Below are 24,751 nucleotides of genomic sequence, written 5' to 3'. Positions count from 1 at the left end.
ATGTGTGAAAAGAACAAGAGAACACACAGAGCCTAGCAGCGAGTGATTGAACAGCATGTGGAACTGCTGCATTTGTCTTTCAAGTGCATGAGGTGCGCCTGAAGAGTTCGTAATTTCCCAACCTTCTCTGCAACCTGACTATCAAATGAGGCTTTCTAAACTCCCCCCCCCCACACACTTCTCTTCCCCTTCAATCTCACTTTCGTTCTGTCTGTTACATATAATTTCCATTCTGCCTCTTTTCAACTCTAACTATTCCTCCCTGAGAAAAGATGAAATTGTTATTCACTTGGCGAAGTTCTTCATTCTGTTTGCTGTTTGCACAACCGCATCCACATTTCATCAGATAAATGTATATGGTTTAAAGCTAGTGTGTTAGAGGTCTGCAAAAGCTTTGATGGTAAACATTTTTCATCTCCTTGTTGTGGAGATGAAAGGTTTAATGAATGCCTCAGCAAACCTATTTTTCCCCTATAACTTCCCATAATTGATCTTAATGCGCTCATAATCATAATTGTGTAGGAATTAAAAAAATACCTCGAATATAGCTTTGGGTAAAGGTGGCGGTTCTCATTTAAATTTGCTTTACTACACTATTATAAGATTCAAATTGTGCAGTCAGTACTATATGGAGCTATTTCTAATAATTTGCAACCAGTATAGTCAGACTAATTAATTCTTTTTAAATGTGTTAATGTTCTTGACTTGAATAAAACCAATTAATTTATGTTACCGTATGAATTACATTGTTTCATTGAGAAAGCATCTTTTACACTGAAAAAAACAAAAGCTCTTTACCTTCCTCCCACCCCTGAGAGCTTGCTTTTGTCTTTGCCATCGTCTGGTCTTTCGCCCAGGAGTCCTCTGCTGATGTTAAACTCCAGGCGAACTCAGGATAATATCCAGCAGGCCCACGGTCACATGACTTTCCCTTTGAAGAGCAATCTGAAAGAGAACAATGATTTTTCTAACATTTGCATATACAAAGAAACCACATTGTTCATTAGTTAACAGAACAGCATTTATTTTTTTAAGACATTTTAAGGCGATTCTATGGACATTTTTGGTCCTGTATATTAAATTGCTGTCTTACACACTTTTCAAACTCCTTTAACTGCTGGTAAATTGTTCTTCGGACATGGTCAGACTGATATGCTGACATTAAAAACTAAACAGCAGTTTGACCAGGCTAAGAAACCATCTTAAACCAGATGAGACCAGCAAGTCAGATTAGGCTGATTTAAAAAGGGATTTTCACACACACAAAAAAAGTGACAGAGAACAAGTCATGCGTACAGTACACTGCAGTTTCCAACGAATGTTGCAATTAAAATGGCTGAGAATTCCATAGCTTTTCTACAAAAATTAAAATTTCAGACCCTCATTATTATTTTTTCTTCTTTTTTCTGCCATGGCACATAATTGTGAAGTAATACATTTAGACATTTGCAGTACATAACCAGCTTCATTTATATGGCTTTTCTGAAGTTGTAACTTTGCTTATTAGCTCACCTGATGCTATTGTTTTTAGTATTGATGCATGCTGTTTTTCAACACTCTTTTTGTGACTTTTTGCTGAATCATCCTGAAAAACTTCCATCAAAAGGTTTCCATCACATTTTGACATTTCATGCATTCTATGGTGTCTCTCTAATGCTAATTTTAAAGGTAGCCTTTTCATAATTTATGGAAAATATACTAAACATAAATGTTTGGCCTGCTGTGATCTTCTTGTTCTCACTGAGAACCTAAAGTGTAGCATGTAAAGCAAAAGCAAACGTATGTTTAGAAAAGGCAATGTCTACATTGCACTATGATTAGCTCATTACCCTGTCAGTGTGATAATGCCCGCCAATCATGTTCTCTTCATAACCGTGATTGGCTGATTATTCTGTCAAGGATGATTACCACCTATCTTGCTTGCAACAGGTCAGAAAATCAGCTTGAATAGGTCAAAAGGGACCACTTGTAAAACACTTGCATCCAAACCAAATGAACATGAAACGATGATCTGTGAGTGATTAAATTAAGGTGCGCTTTTGGTTCTTACTGACAATTTATTCCAAAAGAATGTGCCCACTGCTAACGCTGTTATAATGAGACTTTGATTTGTACTGATTTTAGTTAACATTACATAACATACTTTATGTAAGTTATCAGTGAATTTTAATTGTGGTTTATATTCTCATTTTTTACCTGGAGCGTATCTAATTTGGTGCACAGAAACATTTTAATCATAATTCTGTTAACTTTCTGACATGACAATACAGTGAAATGAATTAACTTCAGAAGCAGCTGCAGTGTATTACATACTGTGACTGTTTGACATGCGAGTTTATAGACTGATGGCAGGTTTCGTCTTCGTTGGTGGTTTCCAATTAGAACGCATTGTTAAAGGTTAAAGAAGATTGTGTTGAGGTCACTGATCAAATGTGTTTTCAAAAGACACATGATCACAGTTGTGGCAAATTGTGTAGCTAAAAATAATGAGAATCAGTTAAGGCGCAATTGACATGTTTTAACAAAGATACTTATAGTTAGTAGAATGTCTAGAGTGGACTATCAAAATAAAGTGTAACCAATGCTTTTATCTAAGTGACTTACAAATGAGGAGTAATCAAAGCAACAAAAGAGCAAAGTGCTGCGAAAAGTCCAAATTTTCCGTTAGTCTAATGACAGACAGACATTGATTGATTCCCTTTAGAAACTTAACCTGCATCAAAACGCTTTGGGAACGTCTTGGGTTTTGCATTCGGCCTGGCACTCTAACCCCTCACTTTCATGAAGTGTGTGGATACTGCTCTGGCACTACTGTTACTCCAGGGCATCTGCGTACTCAATTGGCGAGATGATATTCTCGCCCACATGAGCGAGCTAGGTTTGAGACTGAAAGCCAAGAAAAGTAAAGTGCGCTTTCTCCATTACAGAGGATCGCTTATCTGGGCATGGTGTGTGGATTCTGTCTCCTGATCGGATCAAATGGATCCTCACTCACAGATCCATATGATCCGAGCAGGAGACAGACCGGTCTTCTGCTCGGATCAAAAAGTCGGTCACAGTTTCAATAACTGCTGAGTCTGATGGCAGTTGCCTCCAACATGATACCTTTTGTCCTCCTAACCCTATCAGTCCCATCATACTACATGCCTTCCATCCTCCTTCCACCCAGACCAGCAGAAGCTTAATTTAAAGGAAAATAAGTAGATGAATAGAATAGAATAGAATAGAATAGAATAGAATAGAATAGAATAGAATAGGGTAACACTTCATAACAACTTCACTCTATGAATCATTAGGTAAGCATTAGTAAATAGTCAGTTCAACCTTTATAAAGCATTGTCCCAACATTAATATTCATTTTGAGTATGTTATAAATGCTTTCTACTTGATTTATAAGCATATCTTTTACAAGGGAGATTTAAAGGTGTGGTTATGTTTAATAGAAAAAATAAAAAAATAAAAAATCAGCGAACACAACACATATGGATACAGAATAAAAAGATGCAAAAAAATTATTTGTACAACTGCACACTTTTTAATTTTTTATCTTTTATTTGTCAAACGTACTGTTGTGCAGTGGAATTTTGGGCATCATTAAAAAAAATGCATGTTCTGTATCCCTCTGTCTTTTGTTTAACTTTCCTTTTTGGAAGATAAATGAGATTTAAATCTCCTTTGTAAATGTTTTACAATGTATAAATAGACATCAATTTAGATGAGCTCACGAAAACAGATGGCTGGCAATTGCCTTAATCATGTAGTACAGCAAGAATGTGTGTTATTAAAGTATTTAATGAAAATAAAAAGAGTAAAAAGTAGCATTTATGTTTTGGAAATGTACAGTACTTTAGTAATAGAAGTATCAATATAGTAAAATACACACATCCTTTAACAATATTAATTATTATGTTACCAAATAACTGTTTATTCTTTCCTCGGTTATTTTCACACAGTATAACTAACTACTTATGCATAAGTAGCATAAGTAGCATAAGAAGCCTGGTAAAAAATAAATAAAGAAATAGAAAATTGTGGGACATAAAAGCTGAAGAAATACCCCTATACGAAAGCCTTATCTAAAAGAGGCCGGAAAATATAATAAATGTAAACTCAGCTAGTTTTTAGAGTCTTAAATTGAAGTTGGAGCTTAAGCATACGCAAGAGAGTGATGCTGGGTAAAAGTAGATAAAGTGACAAAGTTTTAATTTAATAATGATTTGTCCAAGTACATTTGCATACCTTATCTCATAAGCTTATCGTGTAGCTCCGTAACGCTAATAATTTTAACACCGCTATTCACATAAAAGTGAATGTCAGAAGCCATTCTTCGAACTTTAACATAACTGATGTTCACAGCTAGTTCTCACACTTTTCTTGAGGTATTTCATGTATTCTTGTATTCGTTTATTCTGCTAGAATTGCTTCCAAACCATTCCAACTGTGTTCCCACCGCACGTTCGTCTAGCATTCACTGGAGTGTTAAAAGCACCGATGGGACCAGGTTGTTTATCAGAGGACTGCTGGTTGAAGCTCCAGGCGACGTACAAATATGCACATTTTCCGTTCTTTAGCCCGGTGTGTGAGTGTACTTCCTCGGTGCAGTACTTGGGGCTTCCACTGCTAATAAAGGCAGATCTCAGAGGAAAATTATGTTGCCCAAAGGTTGCTCTTTCAAAGCCCTGACTTAATGGAGTCCTTTGTTACGTTTCATTCAGGAAGTATGCACCTTCTCTGTGTTAAAATAACTTTTTTTGTGCCAGTTTAATGTGCTAAGACAACTGCAAGCGGCAGTAAGCAGACTTATGTAAATGCAAGGCGGGCTTATGTTTTGTTGGTTTATTTGGAATTTTATTTTCACCATAACCATTTACAAACATACATTTTAAAATGAAAACGCATAGTACAATTTACACAATTTGTTCTTAGCATCCGATGCGAGTTTGGTTTAATTTAGATTACAATAATAGATTATACAATAGATGATAGACTTACAAAAATAAAATTAAAACAAATAAATAAATGGTTCAAATAATAAAATGTATGTATGTACATCTATGTATAAAATGATCAATTATCATAGCAATGTCAAAACATTTCAGTTCACTGTAGTTTATTTGAAAGTAGCATCCTCTGTTTAGCAATCAAGTTTTAAAATATGCTGCATTAGAGCTTGTTAATATTTTATGACCTAACACTGGTGAATGTGCCAGATTTTAGAGAACACTTCTGAGCTTTCTTTCCACTTTGTGATTATCAACCACAATTGCTAAGATGGTGAATCGTTTGTTAAAACCCCTAGTGTTAATGCCTTTTTTTCTGACAGCAAATATTGCTTCACCAACTTCAGCAAGTGTAACTTTAAAAACTGCTACAAGAATATATATTGTAAATGTGTTTTTGACTGTATGCACTGACTGTATGATTTTTAAACCCATCTTTTAACATCGGGGACAATCGAAGGACTGGTGCATAACTATTACAAACATCAATAATGAAAAAGGTAACTATGTTTATATGAGACTGTATGATAACTGAGACAAAATAATAAGGATCATGAACCCTGAATGCTATTTTTTAAGTTGACATATACGTCACAGGACAAAATAATAACATTGTTTAGTGAATCTGTTTTATAAATGTAATACAGGCTTTGCAGTAGTTGTTACTAAAGAGAGTGCAGATTATATATTGAACCTGACAGCAAACCCAGAACTCGTATGTGAACACAGCAAAATGTTCTTGTCAATTTATTTTACATGCGAAGAGAGTGTTTACATTTTTTTAAAGGCACATCAGCAAAAACAACATGTTTCACGAGTGTCAGAAAGAGCACAGCTGTGCAAAATCTGCTTGGTTGGCAGTTCCCAAACTAAGATGGATCATTGTAAGTGATCAATCTAGATCAGCCAAGATATAAGTGGCCCACAAATAGCACTTCAAATTAGAGACTCAACTCACATTTGATTCTTATAGAGTTCGACAAGTATAAAAAGCGGGTGTTTGTGGCTATATAGCACCTATCGTTCTATGCATCCTTCTGAAGAAGGGTAGACATTTTTCTTTTTTACTAAACTCTTTGAAATGCAGTTTGAGATTGCTTTTGTTGTGAAGGTTACATCCAAAGTTGGCTTACAATTTAATAGTGCTGGGCAGTATACCGGTTCATACCGAATACCTTTATGATATGAAATTTTAAAATACCGCAGTCCCTACGTATGTCATTTAAACAACGTTCATCATTCAAAACAGTTTAAGAGGGGTCTTTTTCACCATTGCACTGTGGTTAGGAACTGCTGTATGTATTACTAAGCACGAAAGATCTAAAACTGAAGCTGTAGAATATGAACCCTCCCACGTTTCACAAGCACAAGCGCCAGACCGTTCAGACTATTTTAGCGGCTTTTTCTTAGAATATGCTACTGACAAACCTAGACTTTTTAAAATAAACCTTAGCTGTTTTAGTTACTCATACTCAGACGCAGACAGTGCGCTACGTGAGAGACAAAAAGCATGGTTGAGACACAAAAGATACATGTTGATTTTATCAGAAGATGCCGCGATTGTAAATGAGAGTGGCTCCTGGAGAATATATATTAATGCATTGTGTTTAGGCACTCATTGTGACAGTATGGTATAAGTCAATCCACTGCAGTATTTCCTCTCTCATTGAGTAGAAAATGTGGGTAACACACGGTCATGCATGAAAAAAAAAACATTGTATACCACATAACCGGCATCATCTTGAAAAATACAGTGATAATTTTTTGATCATACCGCCCAGTGCTACTCTTAAATGCAGTTTCTCCACCCTACTTGTTCCAAATGAGGCAGAGAGAAATGATTCAACAAAGCCTGCGACAAGTTCTGGATGTGTCACACGGTTCCTGCACCACCACAGTGGCAATCTAAGGGAGAATTGATGACTTACCAGATGGCCAAGGACACAGATTTTATTGGCCATTTATCCTCATTTAGACCCCTCACTTATCTAATGTCTTAATTCCCTGAATGTGTGATCATATCCCCTTTGACACTCATTGAAGTAACACTTAGAGTCGATCAGTCACAATGACCCTGAAAATGGTTGAAATTAAACTCTTAAAATATGTGGTTTCAACTATTGGTTTCCTTGAGCTTTGTTTCAGCTCACCTATTTACATCAAACAGCATCACTACTTTTTTTTTTAAATCTGGACTGGTTCAAAGATGTTCTTTTAAATGAACTGAATTTGCAATTCTTATAGATACTAAAAAATCATTTGCTACCTGTCACAAAGCATTTGCAGAGATTTCCTTGATGTTACATACAGTAGGTAAGCCGGTTTGTGTGGTATAAACCTTTTATAGCGCTTCTGAAAAGGCTCTTTTATTTCAGGAGAGCTTTACATGGTTGCAAAGCATTCTGTAAAATCCTTATCCTGACAATGTGACCCATTTGTTATGTATAACGGTGCTTATTAGAGACTTAGAGACTATTATGCAGAACATTTTAGCTCTGACAAGATTCAATGCACTGTTTAAATGATTAAAAGACCTTTTTCAAGGGACAAAGGGGTCCTCTAGTTTTAAATGGCTGCTACTAAATCTACTTATTTCAGAACATTTTGTTACATTTTTATATATTTACATTTTTAGTATTTGTATATAACTTGATTACATTTACAGTGCTATGGTTTTGGAATACAACTTCTGTAATTGCAGCAGACGGAAATTCTTAGCATTGGTTAAACAGCTTTATAATGAAATTGGCCAACTTTGTAGCGCACATGCATATTTTCATTTCTCTCATGGCCTCTCAAGTTACCGAGAAGGACATTTAGACGATTGCACCATAAAAACTGCAAATGGCATGGTTTGGAATTACTCAAGAACTTTTGCCACAGCTGAGCTCTCTGGTCTCCACACAACAGATAGTCAGACGGGTTTGCCTGTAAATGCTTTCAACTGTGAGCGTTTACAGCCCATAAATTCGTTCATTCAAAATGGTCAATTATTCCCCTAGCTCTTTATATCCCACTCAGATGGGGCACAAGATCATAAAGGACTTGGATTGAGGGAGGTGTGTTGAATGACCAATATGTGTGCCAAGAGAGCATACTCTATATCTGCAGACCGGCATCTCTGCCCCCATACTAAAACAGAAATCACTCCCCGCAGTTGTCTCAGATGGCATACCCATGGACCACATATATTCACTAATATTTGATCCGTATTGCCCAGAAAATGCCAAGCGCTGTCTGTAATCACCAGTTCTAGACCGATTGGCTAGCCTAAAAGTGCTAGTCATATGGTCAAAAATTTTAATGACAGCTCTGTTCTAAATATTTAACGCTGAAAAAAATATGTTTGGCTATTGTATATATGTACTCAAAGTCTTTCACTGAAAGCATTTTACTATGTTTTTTATGCAATTTTGCCCACAGCTGTTTATAGTGCCATTATTTTCTTGAAAACTAAATGGGTCTTAGCCATAGAGTGGACATGAAAGGCTGCCTTAAAGGGAATGTTACCTGAAAATGAAGTCCTCAAGTAGTTCCATACCTTAATGAATGTCTTTGACCTGCTGAACACAAAGGGAATAATACAAAAAAATGGGAGAAACAGTGTTTCTGGGGCACCTTTGACTTCCAAAGCATTTTTCTTCAGACTATGGAAGTCAATGGTGACCCAAAACGGCCAGGCTACAAACTCTTCTTCTTCAAAATATCTTCCTTTTTGTTCGGCAGAACAAGAAATTCATACACATTTGGAACTACTCAAGTAAACGATGACGGAATTTTCATTTTTGGGTGAACTTTAAGCCAAGGTCAAAAATTAAATACATGTCTTGTAAATTCACAGATAAAATAAAATTTGAAATAAAATTTGTCATCATTAGTCCATGTCGCTACAAGGTGTTTATGATTCTCCGTCTATCACAGTTGTGATTGCTATCTCATTGAAAAATGATTGAACACATTTGCATGCATAGAGGAAACACACGGAAAGGAATTTGCGGCTGATAACACTGGGAAGAGAAAAGGCACAATACAACTATAACTGGCAAGGCTAAATTGCTTCAGCAGGGGATAAATTATGTGGCTGATTCATTCTAGGTGTTGCAGTTAGCTCATTGTAGATGCACCGTTTGATTTGCTTTTGGTGGCGGGAAGACCTATAAAAAGAGTGTGCATTCAGTTAATGAGGCTGTAATGTCAGAGTGACCCCAGCCTCCTTTATCACACGAACTGAGATTGAGAGCTAGGTACCACATGGAGGTTAGCTAAAACACTGCCAGGTGGCCTCTCGAATACAAATGACCACTTACAGCAGGTCAACAAAAAACTAAAGCATTGAACTGCTTTTTCTAATATTTGAATATAGTTATATTCTCCAATTCTAACAAGTGAAATTCTGATATTTTCAGTTATTATTTAAAAAGTTTTAAAATTGCAAAATGGATAATGTGGTCATAATATGCATTATAATGCATATGCATAATAAACATTGTATGTAAGAATTCTCCACTTGCATTTTTTATATGATATATATGATATACAAGACACCTAAAAAAACTAAAGACTAAAAAATAAATAAATACTATAACTATTCAATTTTATTCTATTTTACATTTACCTAAAACATGACATACAAACATCACAGCAATGTCTTTATACAGAACGATCAATCAGTTTATTTTCGGCATTATTTTTGATATATTCACAGCGGCTGAATATTTATGCCTCCGTTTGACCGCTTTATGGCCTGTGTACACCTCATGTCTCCTATCGCCCTGTCAGATACCCTGAGGAGGACCAGGCAGGTGAATGCATGAGTCATGAATCAGTGTTGACAGATGGAGGAGACACTGAATGATATGGACAGGCTAAATATAATTAAACAAAGCGTGCAGACAGCGGCATTGCCAAAAAATATATTAATCTTCAACTCAACCATTCTTGTTTTTCTGCCTTAGTATAGACCTCTGAAGGAAATCAATCTAACTTTCATTTCATTTCAGATGGATTCTTTTGCTAAATGTAGCATGCATAGTCTGCTACTTCAATGGGCAGCAGGAGACAGCATGATGGGTTTTGAAAGGGTATCTGAAAGGTGTGGACAGGATCCTAGGACTTGCGTCTTGCACCATCAATTTTTACTATCTCACATTCCAGCATATTATGACAGTGGGCCCAGAGGATCTATTAGCAAAATGTACAGATGAGTGCCAGCTGCACTGGGTCCAGATACAGAATATGAGTCTGTAAATGTTAGGAGAGTTATTTAAAACAGCATTATACAAGACAGGGTCTATATTATATGACAGAGTTTGCTAACGTGAACTGGCTGATTTTATAAGAACACGTAAAAACCATAAAAAAAAAGAAAATCTAACAAAAAACATTACATTAATTTACATAAGATGCTATATTGCAAATATAATTAATGTGGACTGATAAAAGTAAATATGCATACACAGCTATGAAATTCTAGCTCCGCTACCAGTTGCTACAGGAACACAATATTGTATTCCGAAGATATCACTAACCGTTTGTGTCTTTTCATCCTTAGCTGTTTGTTGTCGTGTAAAAGAATGCTACCTCAACCTGGCTTGAGGAGGAGAGGTGTGTTATTCGTTTTAGTGATCAGGATAATAGGAGGCACCTCAGGACACATCAAAGAACCAGAATATCTAGAATAACTATGATGCTAGCAACCACCCAGAACACCTCAGCAAACATCGATAGCTTTGTTCCTGCAGCCACCCAGAGCACCTGGCCGTATGCACAATTTCTGCATTAATTATCATATCAAGTCACAACTGACTGTAAATAGCACTGTGTTGCAATGTTACATTGTTGAGAGGGGAAAACATGAGCGTATAAGTCACATTTTATAATTATATTTATATTTTTTATATATATATTTAATAAGGACTGAATAAGGCGGTTTTGGAGAGATCGATTGATGAAACAAGAGCCAGTCAGCTAAAAATGGATGGAAAAAAATAAAGTGTGTTTTACTGAGTCCTGACCCTAAGCTAAAACAGATGGCACAAGCTAAAAAGAGCTGTGCTATTAACACAGACCCAGATTACTGATAAACCGGAAGATATTTTTGTTCTGGAATTGTCCAAAATTGGTCAAAACTCTTATAAGCGTCTAAGAAAAACGAGGTCTGGATCTAATTCTGAAGACACTGAAGGATCAACCGTCCAGTACAAATTTTGTCACAGCTTTGTCCTGTTATTGTGCTGTACACACTTTCTAAGAATTCATTTATAAATGAATGTTTTGATGATTGTACCTCTAAATCTAAAACATCTGCTTATATGTGACTATAACTACGGACCGCAGGTGAGCTAAAATGCACTTTTGTTTTATGTTATTCACAGCCTTCTCTCCACCGGACAAAAGGCACTAGTCTCCTGGCATACATAGATACCAGCTGTGCCAGGGGCTTGTTTTGGCAGAAAACCATGGCAAAACAAAAGAGAGTATTAGTCCTGGTGTCATGGCCGTGGAGTGGCAGATCAATCTCGATTTGGAGTGCTGGGTGTTTTGGGTGATGGCAGCATTCAGCTCTCTGCCACACTTTCACTAGGTGTAATACACACCAGCATGGAACTGATGCTTTGGAAACATTGCAGTCTATCGTTTTGCCAGTGGTGGTGCATGCGATTCATCTTTGTCGAGGGCAACTGCTTCTCCTTGTTCGTCTGCTTGAAAGCATGGGCTCAGCTAAGCCAACATGTCTGATTCTCCCAACGGCTCTATTTGAATTAATTTGCAAATTTTTATAGCCAGGAGAAGATTGGAGTTTTGCGCACCCCATTACGGTTGTGGCCATGTTGTGCTCAGCTATCTGGGTCGAGCTGTAGAGATTGAGATGATTTTTTTGAACAGCACCGAAACTGGAAGCAGTGACATCGCTGTGACATCAGAGCAGCACCCTGTTCATTTGTAAACTCAAGAGCGAGCGGCTGCTTTGCTTCACAGATTAGATCAAAGCTGGCAATGTCAGGCTCCATAAACTGATATGCATGACTTGCGTACCCTCGGGAGGCTTTCTTTTTTTGTAAATATCGGAGGCATGACGTTACTAAAACATGCTTTTTGCATTTTTTGCAAATGTAACGGAATTAAGAAGGACAGCCGTTTCAAAAAGTTTCTGGAATCCAAAGGCTATGTGTCGACAATTTTTTTTCTTTTTTTTTTTAGCATTTTTTTCCAAGTGATAAAGAATGTTCAACTTTGAATAAAAACGCAACGGTCATCACTGTCAGCTTTTATTCAGTCATCCAATCACAGTGAGGGAGGGGTGGGGAAAATACCACACCGACCAATCATCACATCCTACCTGTACTACAACTGAACAACAATGGAGAAGCTAATATTGCTTGTGTGGTCGAGTATTCATGTTTGTATGAGATAGGATTTCTGGACTACTGCGAATACTGATATGGAAAAAAAATAAAATTGCAACATTTGCAATGTGCTTGCTAAATTAATTCCAAATTGTCTCTTGAATGTCTTGAATACGCTTATGTTTGATTCATAGAATGGGTGTAAGAACAAAAAATGCACAAAAAATGGCACTCTTTCAGAGGCCAATCAATGAATCGCAAATGTTCATGAACTTACGCACAAATTAACGGTTTCAGCTTTCTGACTTGTAAAAGACTCCTAATTAATATCATTAACATCAAAAATGTTGCTCATCATCATAATTTAGAGCAGCGAGCTGCAAGAACAGCGTACATGTTTTTAAAACCTGCAATACTTCGACAATAAACTATAACTATGCACGCGTTTGCTCAGACCATGATGTGACGCTAGGAAATTTTCAGTTTTTATAAATATAAAAGCGTTGTCGTGGATTTAAACATGCGCACACTCTGGAATCTAATATGTGTGTGCGCATGTTTTACAAATGAGGCCTCTTAAAGAACTTCTGTTGTCATACGGCAAAATTATGAGTCTCTGATCGCCTTGTATAACATGTTTATAGACAATAATAAACGTTCGTTTGCAATCAATCTTGGCATCCAACAAAGATCTGGCAGCGTTCAAAAATGATCTCTTACTGTTTGTGTTCGCAGAAGAACAAAAAGAAATGTGCCTGGTACTGAATGAAAAACTCTGCATCATGTTATGCTTGATAGATTCAAGTCATTAATAACAATTTGTTTATTGTTTTTTTAAATTACTTTTGCCTGTATGGTAATCGGTTTCTTTATATTTTGGACTGCTGGCTTTAACTTGTCCAATCCGGTCTGCAACTGACTGTCAACAAATAATGGCTAAATGTTTTAGCTTCAGTTTATCGTTCAGTCATGCCACATATCTGTCTTGTTCATCTTCTTGAGATCGCATTGTACAATCTGTCAGGGTAATTTTTTAAAGCAAAAAAAACGGGGTTTAGCGGGCTTTACTCCTACTCTAAAAATCCAGACCACCCCACTGTCTGAATCATGTCAATGGACGGCGGACATTGTCAGCTTTCTGGCGCCAAACATAAATCAAGGAGAGCATGGCCAGTGGAGGGACACTAATTACCCAGGCTGAAAGGGCTCAAGCTACAGCCACTCCAGCTTCAATCTCCACATGTCAATCATCCTGAATTGGACACGAAACGAGAATGAGATTTGAGGGCTGTGGCGGAAGGGAAGAAGTGTTGCATAAACAGTCGTTTGTGACAGCTCTTGGCAACGGCACAGCTAAATTATGGCAGACAGTCTGACCTCTGACATAAACTGTGGTTCTTCTGAGACTTTCATTGTTGTCTGAGCCCTATGGGATAACTGACAAGACCATTCACTGCTTCTCCCTGATATGAACAAGGCCCCAAAGAGTTTTATTGAAGCTCTCACAGGTGATATGTGGATTTAGATTCATTCACCCACGGAAACAAATGTGCAAACTCATTTTTAACGGTTCCCCAGCTGTTGCTTATCATATTCTATTACCATAATATTAAAAATGTCCTACTTAGTATATTATTCTTTATAATTTTTTACTGCTAGAATCTGACAAAATTCATAGTGTAACAGGACTAAAACACACACACACACACACACACACACACACACACACATATATATATATATATATATATATATATATATATATATATATATATATATATATATATATATATATATACTCGAAGTCCCGTTGATTAATAATAGTTGGGATTGACAAATATGAGTGCTTCATGACATCTACCCAAAAATAAATCTAATCCATCTTTCAAACAACATGCCCTGTGTGTCCGAAGGCAGGAAAACACCCTGAATGAATGACCAGTCCATTGGCCAGACATAAACTGCATTGTTTTTTTTGTTGTTGTTGTTGTTGTTGTTTTTTTATGACCTTCCCTACATTTAGTTGACTTGCATGTACGTCATTGCTTGTATTGCATGAGTGAACACTGCTGCGTACCACGCGGTGTGTTGAATTGACAAGTACTTGATCAGTTGGAATAAAAAAGTTACTAATTGCATTAGCTTATTTCTTTATGGATCACTTTGTTTTACTTTTTACTGCCTGAGCTGAGCTAGCAAAAATCCCAAGAGTTATCATTTTGGCAACTGTAAAGGCCTTTTTACACCAAAAGTGAAACAATTAAGCCTCCCACTGAAGGAAGTGCCTTTGCACCTCACTCCTAGTTTCTCTTAACACTTGGACAGGAGAGGCATAAGGTGTATAAGTGGAAAAACAAGATAACTTGTGTTACTTATTAGAAAAAGTAACTCAAACTAACTCAAAAGTAACTCACTCACAATGTTCCCCCAACACTGTTTATTTAATTTCCTTATAAATTAAAACCATTAAATCCCATATACGTAGATCATTTTAAAGCCCTACATGGATATTTACTATTTATTTTAATTTTATTTTATTGTGCATTCTAGTCTTAAAAGGGTAAGTTGTTCATGTAGTTGACTTTAATATCTATAATATCCATATCTGACCCATGACATTTGTTGCATCTGGTTGATCTAGTTAAATAATATGGTTACCTGAATAAAACTCAACATGTCCTCCAACCAATACGTCTATATAGATCATTGGCAAAAATCTTTGAAATACAAACCATCAAAGCATATGCTACAATTGCGCCGCCCCTTACACTATTTTATCTGTATTGTAATTAGTACCTTGAGTAGCTCAGTCTGTAGAGCATTGCACCATGTGATGAAATGTGATCGTGTGTGTAGGTTTGAAACACGGACGCACATGGTTGTAAATGCATTATACGATTTTGCACATTTTTTTGTAACAGGTAGGTTTAGGTAAGGAGTTATGTTTGTTCGTTCATACGAATTACACCCATTAAAATCAGTTGTTTTTTTTTTAATCAGTGAGATCAGCTGCATTTAAACAATACACGCATTTTGAGTGGCAGATATTTCTTAACGTAAAAACATAAATATAGGTTGTATAAGGTACTTGCACAAACACCAATAAAACCAGTTAATTCAGATGTTTCCAAAATTTTTGCCTACCTGACAGCATTTTATATATGTAATTTGTTTATATATTTTTATGTAGAATAGATTTTTTATTTAAACATTTGTACTTTTCATTTTATGTATACTTATTACGTTCCTGCACATTGTATCGTAATATAATATCCCCATGAGATTTATTTTATTTTTTTTAACTTATACTGCTTCCCTTCAAGGCTGACATCTACACGGCTTAAAAATATGATCTTATAATGCAGCACGAGGTAATCGTTTATTGTAGATTACACTTTGGAACATTCTCAACAGCAATGCACTTAACCAAGATATAAAAGCATTGAATGCATCTTAACTGTAGATTCTGAATGCATTGAGTGCACAAGGCTGATAGAGTTTCTGGGCTATCTTCTTTAAAACATCCTTTTAGATGTGGCTTGTTACATCATTTGTAATCCTTACAGCTTGATGCTTACTGCAAGTTCAAGACCAGGCAGTCAAAAGCTATGAGAGCGTGTGTGGAATGAGAAACGGATGTTTATGCACACTGACAACCAACTGCCTACACGCATCACATCCTGAAACGGTCTGCCTTTGTCTCTGAGGTCAAGAAGCTTTATGATACTGATGCCGGGCGACTTACCTGAAGTTGATACAGGATCCTCAGGGAAAGTTAGCTCGTCCTCTGCTATCCAAGAAAAGTTCCAATATTTGGGGGCGGCGGTGGGGTTTCCTGAGTTCGTGGATGAGGACCGTTCTGCAAACAAAAGTAGAGTTTGCCGTCAAGGGCCTTTGCTGATATTCTGCAGTGTCAGAAAAAAATATGACTGAAGAAGTTAAGCTTTATGTGATAGAGGCATTATCTAATTTGTGGAACATTTCAGACTCTCTCTGGGGTTACTGTTTCTCCAAGGGCAGTTTTCTCTAAAACTCCCACATAAGAAAATTGAGAGCTTAAAAGAACAATTTTGCCTAGCAGAAAATACAATACTAAACTCTAAGGTGACGAAAACAGTTTAAAAAGGTTAAACACACAGACACTGATGCATTCCAAATAAAGATTTTAAATCCAAAATTCTTAGTTGTGACATGCTTTTAAATCTGAATTGCAGTATTTAATGCACAGAATGCTCTCTTTCACAAAATGGTCTGCGTTTCACATATGTGCTCTGCCTTAATTAGTTTTACTTAGTTGTTTGCTTATTTCAATCATCCTTCGTTGCACACCTGCAAAGATATTCCTGACACAGATCATTTGTGTATGGAGCACTGCTTGTCTAAGCTAATTTGGGGATCAAGAACCACTGTGGGTTTATACACTATTTATATCAACACAAATACACATTTTATATTCTGCATTTAGTTTTTGTAACTTTTTGTGCATTTATTTTCTGCATTATATTGTAGCTCTACCCCTTTGTCCGTGGAAGCAAATATGGAGTCCCGTGGATCAGCAACATTGTAACTGAGATAAAAAAAAATATATATTCTATATGTATCTTTATTGGCTATAAGTAAATGTTTTTTTTTTTTTTTTTTTTTTTTTCAAATGTTATGGTTTACTATTGAATGCTTTTATTTAAATCTTTGTAACTTATATGTCCCATCTATCGCAGCATAGTCATTTGGATACAATCTTTATTCCATACTGGTAATTAAATCAGCATTATCACTCATGGAGCAACATATAATGTTGAATTTAGCAAATGATTAAGATTGAAGGGTGTCATATGCTCCATTAAGTATCATATTCAGATTAATAGAGCAAAAAGCTTGGCAAAAAATTCACAATATGAATCAGAAGTGGCTTAGATTACTTGAATAATTGGACTTTATTACCAAGGTTAGGTATCAGGGAATTTCATTTGAGTATAATTAAAATGAAAACTATTACTGAATTGCATTTTGAATTTAAGAAAATGTATTTTAGCCTTTGGACCTTTAGATTACGCAGTGTTAACAGATTTCAGGATATTGACTTCAAATACTTTTGAAGACAGTTTGTCCATTTCAAATGCTGGAGCATTATCATTTTTATAATTCTAATTTTCTATTAAATAATTAAAAACAAATAAATACATAAACTGAATACATACACTTATACATATTGCATATAAACATGAATACATCTGATATATTAGCCAATGTCGGAAGCAACGTTGAGATTTTGTCTCAGTACAAGCAGCATGCAAATCATAAATAACTTAAATTAGACCAGCAACAATGTACAAAAACACCTTCTAAACTTTCTGAACTTTTGCATCGCTCTACTGGACAAAAACAGTGGACCAAAAAAAACAAAAGCAAGCTGGACAGGTTTCTTTGAGTGTGCTTTACCTTGATTATTCGCTATACTTTCCTAACCAGGCAAATTAATAAGAAGCTAAATTGGAGAGGGAATAAAGGGAGTCTGTTTTGCACTATAGGCTATAGAACTGCTGGTGGGTTGAGATCTGTCACGGATCATTCTAACCTTTGTGGGTAGTAATGAAAAGTGTGCTTTGCCCAATACTTTATAAGGCCTCAGAGGAGCGCAAGTGCACATATAGTCTTTAATCATTCCAAATGAGCATTAAGAGAGAATCAATAGTAAACAGAAAACAACTTTCATGAGTTGTTATTGAAGTGCAGTTGGAGATCAGAGCTTAAGACCACTAGTGTATTCAAGGGACCATCAATGGGAAACATGGCCTATAGCTCAGGGCACTGACTGTTTGTTTCAAAACAGCTTCCTCCTCACACACTTAGGCTGTTATACTTCACATCAACTGACTCTTCACTAAACTTTATACTCACTATGATATATTGCATTTGAATATTATGTGACATCTATAAATGCTGTACTTATGGTAAAAATTTATTTTGACCTTGAATCTCTTCACTGTATGTCTTGCAATGGTTACCAACCGCAAAGCATTTTTGAGTTTAATAAACTTAGAGCCACATAGTTGTCATCTCTTTTCTCAGACTCACGCTTTTCCACTTTCATACAGTCTAATAATACCTATTAAGGCCGTTTCACACTGAGCATGATGCAAAAAAGTGAGACGAATCACTGGCGAACATTGCTTTCCTACGTTGCATTGCATTTCTGACATTTGCACTAATGGCCATTCAAGAACTCAAGTTTCGAAGTATTGTTTTACTCCCTTAATAATAATGGAAAGAAATTATTAGCATATATTTTATTTTTTAAAAATGTGAATGTAAAAAAAATAACTTGGTCTCACTCCCAAATATTGCCGCTTGTCCAGGATCCTTTCCCGTCAGTTTTCAACGCCTATTGGTACGCCTTTAGCATGATGATCCAGCTCCATTAACATGCTCACATCTCATTCAAAATTATAATCTTGTACCGTAGAATGACGCAATCCGTCAAGAGATATACAAGAGCCAATAGCATTTCACAACAGCATGACGTGATCGGACGCCGATCACATTTTACAACAAAAGCTGACATAGGGCTCCTATGTCTTTACATTTACATTATAATTTTAAAACTAGAAACATTTTTGCAACAAAAACCCATCAATCTGCTTCAGAGGACATGTGATAAAAATTAGTTTCACATTGTAGCACTTGCGGACATACCTGATTTACGAACCTTCAAAATAATGGCCATTATCCACTAGCATTACCAAGCTTGGAAGAGCCAGGATAAATTTTTTAAAAACTCAGGCTGCGTTCATCTAAAAGAAGAAAGTCATATAATCCTATGATGCCCTGGGGGTGAGTAGTTTATGGTGTAATTTTCATTTTTGGGTGAAATACTCCTTAAATGATGTATAAATCTTGGTTTAAAAAAATAACCCTTATGACTGGTTTTGTGGTCTAGAGTCACATACCCATGCATGCACGGCTTTACGGTGCAATTCACAAAGCTTTCAACACATTTGCAAGAGCATTTTGCATTTGAGCCATATTCCTTAAGTACCGTGCTTAAAATACATCCTGCCTGTGGTCAAAAGATGCTTCCCATTCATTATGTGACTGCCCATGGCTTGTTACTCCTCTGTCTTTGAGAACTCATGAGCTCTCCATCATTTGATCAATGAGGCTCAGCTTTAGCTCTGCACCCACTCACCCCTCATCTCTCGTCATCCACCAGCGCTCCAATCTCAGGCCTGCTCGACCACAACATTCTTTTTTTCCAAATAAATAAATAAACACACACACGCTTGATAAGAAGCACAACCCGGGTGAAGTAAAAGACATGTTTGATACGACATGATGTAGTGCTGTTCTCGTGGGTTTTGTTTGGCGGCAGTGCGGTGATCCTGAAATAAATTCAATTACCTGTAAAGGGCCGTTGGGGGAGTTGCACAGGAGGCCTCCTCTCTTATCGGATCGTCTTAAATATCAGACCACAGGACACGGTGATATGACTGGGCAGTTAAGAGGTCAAAAAAAAAACAAAAAAAACGACGACTTCAAACACTAAGAAATGACTAAGAAAATTCTATCAGAATTTACTCACCCTCGTGTCATTCTGAACCCAATTATTTGATTTCTACAAAAAAGAGAGTGATGTAAGGTGATTATAGCCGGTGGTATTTTAATCTTCAATTAAGGCAGAATTAAACGAATTAACTTACGAAACGTGAAAAAACTAAATTATATTTAGTCTGAAGCAGACCAAAAGTCATCATAAACATTCAACCTAATGAAATCAGCTTATTTTTATGTATGCTTGACTTCATAAGCCAAATACAGATGAACAAAATGCCATTGCATGAGGAATAGAAGCTTCTGAAGGGCAGTACTAAACAAATATATATATAGGGCTCGACATGAATGCTTGAATGCTTCATTAAACACCAGGCAAGTAACTCAATTAAAACATCAATAAGCAAAGATACCTTTGCAAACGCCAAAACGCAAGTATTATTCTTATTTTCTTACATTTTAAATAAGTAAGTGGCGAATAGTGGATATAGCTAGGCTACTGTATATAATGCATATACTGAAAGTATAAAGTTGCGCTGCCTTTCCAGGAGAAATCAAAACACGCAACACAAGAAAAGTCAGCTTCCTGAGATAAAATAAATAAATAAATAATCTAAACGGAAAGATTTTACATTTAAAATAAAGTTATTTAGACAACCTCACGCAACCTTTCCACCGTTACAACTGTAAATAGTTCAATAAACAGTTCACTAAGCAAGTACAGTGATAACAAGTCACTTGCATTTTAGGCGGAACCACAATGCATCTCATGGCAATCTTTTGAACGAATCAGACGAATCAAAGTTTCATTAGCCCATGCATAAACAACTGATGAATCTGCTGTTTGAAAGAATCACTTGAATGAGCGACTCAATGACTCGCTCATCAAAAGCTCATTACTAGCACATACAGCTGCATTACTATGTTGAAAAAGTATATATATATTAGAAGTGTACAAGTAGCTGTGTAACAGACTAAGCCTGTTACATATGTGTAACAGTATAGACATCTACATAATTACAAACTGCAATTGCATGCTGTTCCATAAGTAACATAATTACTCTCTATCGTGACACCTTAAAATAACGTGTGGCCAATTCTAGCAGTTAGTTAAAATCAAGCAGCAAAATATTAAAATATGAAGGACAAGACCCAGTCCTTTAATCTCAGTGTTTCGGACGGGCACTTGAGTGAAGCTGTAGTATTTCACACATAATATCAGATTCCGAACCGCAATGTTAATCGCACCTATGTGTCCTTCAGACATGACTGTCACAGAAAATGAGGAAGGCGAAAAATAGGAGAAAATTGATGGAAATTAGAGCAGAGCCTGTTATGACAAGCCGTGAATTCTGAATGGGTTCACACAAACCCCCGTGACCCATTTTTTTCTGCCCATCATTCCTATAGCAGCAGAGCATAGATATCACAGCAGCTGTCTCCGTTTGTATTAATTAAGATTGGATGTGGATACATACATTAAGGCTCTTATAAATTGATTACCCGTCCATTCCTGGCGGGTCATTAAATTCCCGTCAAAGCCTAAGACTAAAGAAAAGGAGGAAAAGAAAGAAGAAAAAGAAAAATGTCAGGGGCTGAATTAAACACTGATGCTGCCACAGAGGCGCATTGATTTCTTTCAGGAGCCTGACTGAACTTCCTCTGCATTCTGCACACGTGGATCCAGAGTCACCTGACCTCCGCGCGCGCACCTGATTACAGACATGCACTCCTTCATTTCAGTCAGACCTATCAGCGGGGTTATGGATCACTGGAGTCTGAGAATTGAGAGCTGGCCCTTATCAATTCACTTCCTATGATCAATGCATTGCTTCAAGTGCTCCCATATGAACAGGCTAAGCTACAGGAAATCCAATTAAACGAGCGTGATTAATTACCAAGCTAATCTCAATGGTAATAACTTGATAGGGAATATACAGTGGCTTTATCCAAAAGGTTACAGAACTGTTTGGAAGAGGCAACCTAAAGCTAAGCTTGTCACATTTCATGTTGCAAGTTTCTGACAAGATCATAGCTAATTTAGAAAGAACCAGCTATTACAGTATGCACATACTCTTAGGGTCGGTTCTGTTTCTTTTTTAACGCAAAGCGTTGGACGGTTTTTATAGTTAACTAAAGCTAAATCAAATAGAAAATGTAATACTCATTAGCAGAAAATTAAATTACAAAAAAGAAAAAAAAATAATAATAAAAACATTTTATTTTAACTAGTTGCAACATTTTTGATTGTCGGTTAGTTTGTTAATGCACTAAAAGAATTACAACTAAATCAAAAAAATGAATAAAATCAGCAGTGATTTCTCAAATATGTGTGCATTCAAGCTTAACTATTTTTTTAACATGTAACTCACATCATAACTTGTTTTGCTTGAAAGTCTTTCCTGATGGCTTTAACTTTGCAATAGGTCATAATCTGTATTTATTTTAGGTTTGTTTATTCAGAATGTCATGTCCAAAATTAACACTCGACTTTTTGCCAACTGCAAGCATAATTTGGCTTTGGAGAGCAAATAATAGGCCAGTTGGATTGCAGCCCCTTAAAACGGAAGACCATTCATCTGATGCATGTTTCACACAAAACTGAAAAACAGTTTCTCAGTTTATAAAAATATAATCTGATTGTTTGGCTTCACACAACGCCCGGGGTTAAGGACATATGGGTGACACGAAATCTTTGAATGAGTTCTATATATGTATTTCTAATAAAAGATAAAAGTAATTATTTTCAGAGTAATTATTATTTCAGATGTATAATGTTAATCTTGCATAATCACATAAGTTATATTTGCTTTTTATCTGTTTGGCTTCAGTTTGACCCCATAAAAACACACTGTGCAAAAATACTGTAAAACAGATTAAAGTCGACAGCTGGCAGCAGTAAATTTCTACTGTGTGTACAGATGTGGGAAAATCTTGATGAAAAAATCATGCATTTATTAATGTTTAATATCCAGGGTCACGGTTATGCAACATTTTTCATGAACGGGAGCTGAAATGTATTCACGTATTTTGTTTATAATCAGTAATCATAAGATTAGGAAAAGTCATGAAGCTTCAATCTGATTCTTTTGACGCAAAATGTATTTCTAGAAATTGCAAAATGACCTTAAGGTCTCTCAGAGAGAGGGTTATGAATTGCGTGTAAGCTTTCAGGAATTAAATTGGTGAAGTTGGTGAAGTGATTTACAAAGTCTGTATTAAATGATTTGTTACTCCTTTTTTTTCTTTGTCTTCTTTTTTTCCCTGCCATGTATCAAGTTGGTCACAAATGTCAGTTTGCTTAATGCAAGATAGCAGGGTCACCTTTACCCATCATAAAATGCGATCTGGCTTATGATTACTGCCGCAGAAATGCAATACTGCTTTACCAAAATGGTAGCTGTTACCATTTTTTCTATGTATATGGTGGAGGTACAATACTATCTCTGTTTTTTCCATCCAAGCATCCATCTGTCCATTCAAACCACTCAACAATATCTCTGCAGTCTTTGTGGAGGAACCCTAACCAGGGAAATCTACACTAAGCTGTTTGAGGTGTGGGAATGATTTATGTGTGACAGCGATGTTATTGCTTTCTGTGATAGTAATAGTGCTTGAAGACATTTTGACAACACCAACAAATTCAAAGGCTGGCCTTGAACCTCTGAACTTATGAACCCAGGTGACAAGTATTTTATACTGTAAATCCCATAAAGTTCTTCAATAATCAACCCTGGCTTATTAAACTAAAACATGCCTGTAGAAATATTTTCTTTGCCAAATATTAACTGTTTGCATCTTTGCAACACCTTCAAAGTTAAATGTCCAGTAAATTGCACTAAAATGCACTAAAAGAGTGTTCAGTTTTATGAATGCCGTGATGTTTTATTATTATTATTATGTTGGTTGTTGTATATATTGCAGCAGCTTCCTAAAGAAATGTCTGGTGAGTGTCACTAAATGTTTCTTGTTTAAAAATAACCACACTAAATGTAACTAATAAACGCAATTAAAGAAACTACTTTATGGCATTTTAGCTTGCTTTTACACTTATTTCTATGCATTTATTTGAGTCACCTGACTCAATATCCCCATTGTAATGCTTTGTTGTACCGGGTGAGCTACTAAACATGTTTACCATATTAAGAAAGCCATAAGTTTAGAGCTAGATTTGCAATGCAAACAAAAATGTATTAGGTTATAATTCATGCACATTGGTTAAAGCACCACAGAACCATATGTACCATAATTTGTCTTGCAATAATTTGTGTTAGCATTTTAACGGATCTAGTGTTCATTTCATCTGGAAAATGCATTGAATTGTATGATCTTTCAGAAATATGAAGAATTAAATTTTAATACTATTTCAAAATATTGTAGTTCTTACTCTAAGTGTAATTGAAAACAAATAATCAAATGCAGAGGCATATAAAAAAAAAAAAAAATATGTTAATTTGTCCAAAAATTTGAATGGGCTTATAATTTTCCAATAAGCCTATGTTGTGGGTAACTATCAAAAACCTAAAAATTATAAATAAATAAAATTCTGTATTAATTATATTAATAAATCAAGTATTATATGCAGGCCTATCAGCAGTTATATTATCTGGTGCACAGTGATTATAAACTGTTTGCAAAAGGAATACATTACAAAATAAATTGAGAGGAGCTTATTTGATTATATCAATTTCATGGTTCTCTGATCATTGTGATGTTTAAAAAAATGTGTCATAAATGGTGACTGTGACTAATACGGTAGCTTTGGGGGACACAAAAGAAGAATGTTTGCGGATCAAACAAAAGTCGACAACACAACCAATTAACCCACAAAGTCTGTTGTCAACTTCTGTTTGCTCT

At 36.0% G+C, this 24,751-nt stretch overlaps 1 protein-coding gene across 1 annotated transcript in view; it reads right to left on the bottom strand.

Moving 5' to 3' along the window:
- Positions 1 to 24,751, bottom strand: part of alk (ALK receptor tyrosine kinase) — a gene marked incomplete at its 3' end in the record, with an annotated part of 204,593 nt that overhangs the window by 52,780 nt on the left and 127,062 nt on the right. The window contains exons 2-3 of the mRNA XM_043262393.1: positions 16,092 to 16,205; positions 799 to 945 (exon numbers count right to left, since the gene is read on the bottom strand). Coding sequence (XP_043118328.1) covers positions 799 to 945; positions 16,092 to 16,205 — 261 coding nt within the window. The remainder of the gene's footprint in view (positions 1 to 798; positions 946 to 16,091; positions 16,206 to 24,751) is intronic.

Source organism: Puntigrus tetrazona, chromosome 17, assembly GCF_018831695.1.
Source record: "Puntigrus tetrazona isolate hp1 chromosome 17, ASM1883169v1, whole genome shotgun sequence".
In the NCBI taxonomy this organism is placed as follows: domain Eukaryota; kingdom Metazoa; phylum Chordata; class Actinopteri; order Cypriniformes; family Cyprinidae; genus Puntigrus; species Puntigrus tetrazona.
This window is presented reverse-complemented; position numbering and strand designations above follow the sequence as displayed.